Below are 6,288 nucleotides of genomic sequence, written 5' to 3'. Positions count from 1 at the left end.
TCTATTCGTTGCTCTTTATTCTATTCTCTTGTTTTATTATTCTATGTGCTGTACATAACCGCCAATTCGAATACATACGTGCTGGTTGTTACGCTTCGCTGAGGATTTATAGAAACTTAATTCTCACAATTTTACTTGTTTCTTGTCAGTACACCACAATAATTCATAGTTGCATTTTCTTTAATGATGAATTGCAAAGAACCACCTGTGTATGTACGGATAATGAATAGGGAGACTCACCAGAAAAAATATGCCACTCATCCAAGCACTGTAAATAGAACACCGTAAAAGTAGGATTGCAAGTTTTAGCATTGCTGGTGTCAGATGATTGCTGATGTTGCTTGCTTGATGCCCAAAAATATGAGTTGGATACTTTGCCCGGTCGAATTTCGACTGCATTTTTCCTTTTGCCCATTTGCCTCACTTCTAAAACCACATTTTCTCTTATGCGCACATCCGCATTGCGTCTCATTCTTACCGGACGCAAGCAGGCTGTCTTTTAGCGCAATCTGAATGAGCCATCTGCTACTGTATGCTTGACTTTGAAACTTCGTTTGCGCTGCCATTCACTGGTCACATTATATCACATCCAAATTTTCGCCGGGTGGCTGTTGTATCAAATTTAGTTTATGCGCTACTATATTACATTATGCTATGCTATTCTATAATATACTATTGTTGATTCCTTTCTTCTATTTTTTATGTTGTACAACTCGATTCCCCCTTTTTTGTTATTTTGGTCTATGCCTGTACCACCCTTGTTGTTTTTGACCTGAACATAAACCGTTCTTTGACCTTGTCATCGGACGTGCCTTTTAAGTTCACATGTGGTTTCGCTAGCTTGTAAACACGTGGCTCCGAGTCGGCGTAGACTTTGAGACCCGTTAGGAATTAGCAGTTCCTAAACCGGTGTACAGAAGCCGGCATAGTCCAACGATTTGAGGTTTGTAAAGCTTTATCATTTTATTATTGTACTTATAGTACCGCATTTGTAGATAAACCTCCATTTGAAAGAATCGGCTTTTGGGGTTTTGAGCGTAACTCGACGTGGTCCAACAGATTGCTGGAATCAATCTATAACTATACTATGCATGCTGAGTATAACAAGATTCAGATACATCTTTTTGAATGTGTCAGATCTAGTGGCACTGCATGACCACTAAGTGGCTCGACTTTAATTCGCTCAGTTGCTGCTGACCATTTCTAATTTAGGAATGCAACTATAAGCGCTTGAACATGGTCTAACATGTGTATACAGGTCTTGATATCAGGCTTACCCAACGATCTAAGATTGACTTTGAGGGGTGGCATGGATGTGTACACTACAATGCTTACCATCAACCGGTATTCCTTACTCGCAGAAAGCCTATGCTTGCACTGTGTGAACAGGTCGCGTAACTACTATCCCTTGCTCCCTGCGGTAAGCGAAGGTACAAGTGGATGTTATCTAGAGTGTCATTGCGAAGAAGTTTACCTGGAAGTGTGTGTATGGCAGCTCAAACATCTCTGTTGCCACCCATCACCTTCTCCTGTTCAAACTAAATCTATCATCCCGAGCAATCTGAAAAGGGCAAAATCAACCTCATTCTTTTCGAAGCAACTTTCTTATTGGTGACGTTGCCGAATAAGACTTGCTCAGGGGCGTCAATTCGTTGCTGGTCGGATTACCGAGCATAGCAACTAAGTTGTAGAAGTTTCATCTGCAGTTTACTAGATATCGTCAATGCATGTTTGGGTAGGTAAATCCTCTTCTGCCTGCGTTCATGTAGTTAATAAACAGTATCTGCAAACTCCCGCGCGATTGAATACTGGCGGGGTGGCCTTCGTGTAAGTTGATTGATAAGGTTTGAAAGTCGAGTTGCGGTTTCTCTCATTTCTCTGCATCTGACTGGGTCGATGAATGCTTTTTTTGGCAGTTCCTCATCTCCATTGTAGTAAATTTGTTTATTTCTTACTTTGTGACCTAGCTCTCTTATACTTTATAGGCTGATTGGATTAACTTTATTCTCAGAGCAGTTTTATCTGCTTGATCCGATTGGTTCGTTTGTTATCTCGACTGATCTGATCGAAGAGGGGAGACTACTCAGAGCAGAAGGTTATCCGTTCAACCAGTAAACTAGAGGAAAACCAGGACACAAAGCAAGGAAAAAGAGAAATACCAAAATGAAAACATTCGACGAAACAGTAGGACGCAAATAGTTGTAAAAAAAGATTAAGCCAGGTTCCAAAGTTGACTGATCGTCAACCAAACATTCATGTTGAGATTTTTTGGAGATTTCGTCCTGTAGGTCAAGCCAGTCTATGCTGAAAGGCCGGGAACTGTGCAGCTGTTTGATCCTTACTGAAAATCACCAGCAGTGCGCATCTCACGAAACTCCGAAGAGTCTCGAACCCGCGACCTCCCGGCTAGTAGTTTGAACACTTAACCGTTCGGCCACGGGCGGCTGATCAGCAGTGTGATTAGCTCGTATTTAGGCATGATAGATCGCCAGTAATCCTTCATTCACGAGGTCCAAATCACGCGATCACACGTGTTCACTGGCTCCTCGATCAACGACTTCTTGAACGGAAGTTCCGCTCATCCGGTGAAGTTTATTCTTCCACTGACCTACTTATGGATTGTTGGTTGACTTTCCATAAGGCTGATGATTCCCAATAAAGATGAAACAACTGAACAGTGTTTCCCGGCTTTTTATCACAAACTGGCTTCACTTACAGGACGAAATCTCCACGGAAAACTCGAAGCTGCTCACACTACCAACAATCCATACGTACATCAGTGGAAGAACAAACTTCACCCGAAGAGTGAATCTTCCATTTGAGAAGTCGTTGCTCGACGAACCAGTCATCACGTGTGGAAGCGTGATATGGACCCCGTGATTGAAGGATGAGTGGTGCTATAGTCTGTTTAAGTGTGAGTTAATTACACTGCTGATCAGCCACTCATGGCCGAACAGTTAAGTGTTCAAACTACTACCCGGGGCTCGCGGGTTCAAGACTATCCGGAGGTTCATGAAATGCGCACTACTGATGACTTTCAGATGCTATTTGAAAACTACGTAAACGGGAGCATAAGAAGGAGAATTACCCACTGAATGCCGCACTGATGTTGTCACTTTCACTCGAGGAAGATACGTTTGTAATATGGTTACCAATTGGCGAAAAGCCCAAAATCCATATGTCTTATTCTTCAGTTGGGTTGGAGTTATTTCGCTAATACATAACATTTCGTCCGCTTTCTAACTTGACAAGCCTAATTTCGCATTGGCAATTCCATTTGTGTTCAGAAATGTTCCCGATGATCTCTTGAATTCAGTGAAGAAACCTAAATTTGACGCTGCTTGATCAGGAGGCAGAATGACACACCAATATGTGAGCTGGAAGGTAGTGTACGTACTATCAAAGGCGGATTATGGGTTATATCATGACTGACCGCAAATGAGGGGTATCGCGCCTCTCCAGGAAATAGCCGGAAGTGACCAAACAATGACACACTGATGTGCCGATCTACTGCGTCTAGAATTTGGTAAAAACGCATTAACAAAAGCATTTCTCCTGAATTGATCGAGCGAAGATTCCTACATTTCTTTCATTCTTACATTCTTTTTGGCCAAATGAAGTTGGTATTTTGTACCAAACATTTGAATACCTGATATTTTCCTCAGGATAACTCAGATACACTTTTTCAAAACGGTAAAGCATTCTACTATTTCCACTTTTTGATGCTTTCCTTATTTTTTCGCACTGTCTTCCGTTTTCAGATAATAACTTCCCTCTAGTTTTTCCTCTTATTACAACGGACATCTTCTAGAAAAAATTTAGTGATACTCTTCCCACGAAAGGAGCCAGAAGCACCATAATTAGTTCAGCTCGTAAATGAGTATCATTCAACTCAGTGAGCCGGCTCGAATTCGTTGGCACCACATGATCCAAATGGCCGATTTAACAACCTCAGCCATGTAAGTTTGGATACCTCCTCCTGAGGTAATTAGAGAAGACTTCTCTCCAAGACCTCGCAAAGATGAGTGCATTTGCCGAGATGGTCAGCCACATTCCTTGATCAATACGGTTAATCCGTTATCACTTGTCAGAGTCTGCAGGGTTCTAAGACCGACATCAGCGGGACCAACATTAGGTAGACGTCTGCTTTGCTACGGACCTCAGAGCTTAAACATCTGAGATTCCAGACAGGATGATGAGGGCCAAATAAATTAAAGTACTCAGGGTACATAACAGAAAATCAGCTTGCAGTACCCGAGACCGCAAACTCAGTACAGAACAGAGTTAACTCGGGTCCGTCCGTGTAGCCTTTGTCTCGCTGTTTGTTGTACAGGACTACAGGCACACAAGTTTCCATGTTGACTTGACCTAACAAAAGATATTCAACCTGGAATTATTTCTCGTGACTTAGCTTTGCAACCATCTTTCGTGTGATGAATACCGAAAGTTCTCTTTGCTTAAAAATACAGAGTAGCCTTTTAAAAGAAAATTCACTACTACGGACAATTTGGACGTTTGCGGATCACCTTCTAGTGGACTCCAACCCAGGAATGAAACTCTCATAAGGTCTTCCATGCTACAGATTAAACTTGCTTCTAGACCTGCTTCTGTCAGAGGCGTCTCGGAGCAGTAAACTGCTGCATACGTTTACCCATTTATCGATTTCTGTGTTAAATTGACTATTTACGGAGTGTTCCTTGCCTAAGATCCACCCGCCAGGCCCATTTTAATCTCATTCATGTAGTCAGTTGGGAATGCTACGCGGCAAACAAATCCAGTTACACGATAGTAGTTTTACGGTTAGCCTTAGGGAAGATAGGTAGTTCGCGAATTCATACAAAAGAATCTCTGATCTGACGATGCGTCAATTTAGTTGGTCAATGCTAGGCGGACTTCCACACGGATCTCGCTTTACCGCTCGCACTCAGGTGCTGCTACGGCCGAGAAGTCCATCCCACGCACGATTGGCCAAGAATTCGGGACGCTTGCAAGCCCGGCATCAAGCCGAGATCTGATTGGTCGAATGTCTGGACCAAACAGCCAATCATGACCCAGTATTGGCTAAATGCCGGTTGCCACTACCGCATCCAGAACGCGTCAGAACTTCCAGGAAGTTATAGCCACCTACGCTATATATATGAAGCGCTGTACAAGTGTTCCTGACTTCGTTTTGGGCGTTAATTTACCTTGTGCACCCTTGGTGGTTGTTTTAACGTGAACGCTAGCTTGGAGGCTCAGAACGAGAACTAAGCTTAGAAAAATATTGTTACTACATTTTTATCGATTATTGCTTCGCACATCACTACAGTCAAGCCTTCAACCAAAGCTTACCTCATTTCCGCATCATCTTGACAGAGAAAGAAACTAATCTTCGTTTGAACATGTGGTTCATGAGGGACGGCAAATACTCTCTGAAGTGCTTCGGTCTGCAGTCCAGGGGGGAGCCGCGGTAATCGATTCAATAATGGGCCATAGACGAAGAATGCTTGAACAACCTGGGTGGATGCATTACTATGTGACATGAGCCTCAGTGATTACCCGTAGGTCGACTCCATGAATAGGATGCTTTGAAGCGGCCACTTCGTACCAGTGAAACCATCCGGAAGACTGCAGTCTGCAGTAGACGTCTTTCCATCGATTTTTCTTTTCTGTTTTAGTCGTATTAGCTTAAAACAGAATGTACTTACCAACCCAAAGCTTAAGATTCCCTTCTTTGAGAGAATTTGCCATCTTGTTGGTCAAGGTTTTGCAAACACGGTATAATCCTTTTCATTTGTGACAGTTCAGGGCATTTGATATTGCATTGTTCTAATGCTGAAACTGTAGGTATAGCGGTTTTATGGGTGCACGTTTAATTTTTGTTGCCATTGTTGACAACATACAACACCCATATTACACTATCGAAGAAACACGTGATTTTCTTGGAACAGAGATCTTTTAATGAAATGAGGGGAAGGAACATCATTGTGGAAAACGGGATTAAAGCAAGCTGCCTATACCTAAAAACACTCATCTAGACAAGTTGGATGGAAAACGACGGAAAGTGTCACTGATATCGGTTCGTGATCAAATGATGTGGCAACTTCAATCACCCGTCGAACAACGACAAGACCGAACAATTTTTGTCTCCTCTAATGATTCCTAACAGCACGTTTCTTCAGGCCAACGACAAAAAACCTTGGACAAAAACAACTACATTCACTGAACTGACGACAAACACTGTTGGTTGTCAAGCGCTATTATGATCGAAACACTGTGTTCAGAGTCTAGACATCTTCCCAATTCTGC

General features: G+C 42.6%; 1 protein-coding gene across 1 annotated transcript; it reads left to right on the top strand.

The window, feature by feature from the left end:
- Window positions 1–3,876: 3,876 nt before the first annotated feature.
- On the top strand, window positions 3,877–5,050 carry T265_02079 (hypothetical protein; the record flags this gene model as incomplete). The annotated part of the gene is made up of 2 exons (XM_009166238.1): window positions 3,877–3,959; window positions 4,888–5,050. The coding sequence occupies 2 exons, from the start codon at window positions 3,877–3,879 to the stop codon at window positions 5,048–5,050; spliced, it is 246 nt and encodes an 81-aa protein (XP_009164502.1).
- Between the last annotated feature and the right edge of the window lie 1,238 nt (window positions 5,051–6,288).

The sequence above is a fragment of the Opisthorchis viverrini genome (genome assembly GCF_000715545.1).
Source record: "Opisthorchis viverrini unplaced genomic scaffold opera_v5_24, whole genome shotgun sequence".
NCBI lineage: Eukaryota > Metazoa > Platyhelminthes > Trematoda > Opisthorchiida > Opisthorchiidae > Opisthorchis > Opisthorchis viverrini.
This window is presented reverse-complemented; position numbering and strand designations above follow the sequence as displayed.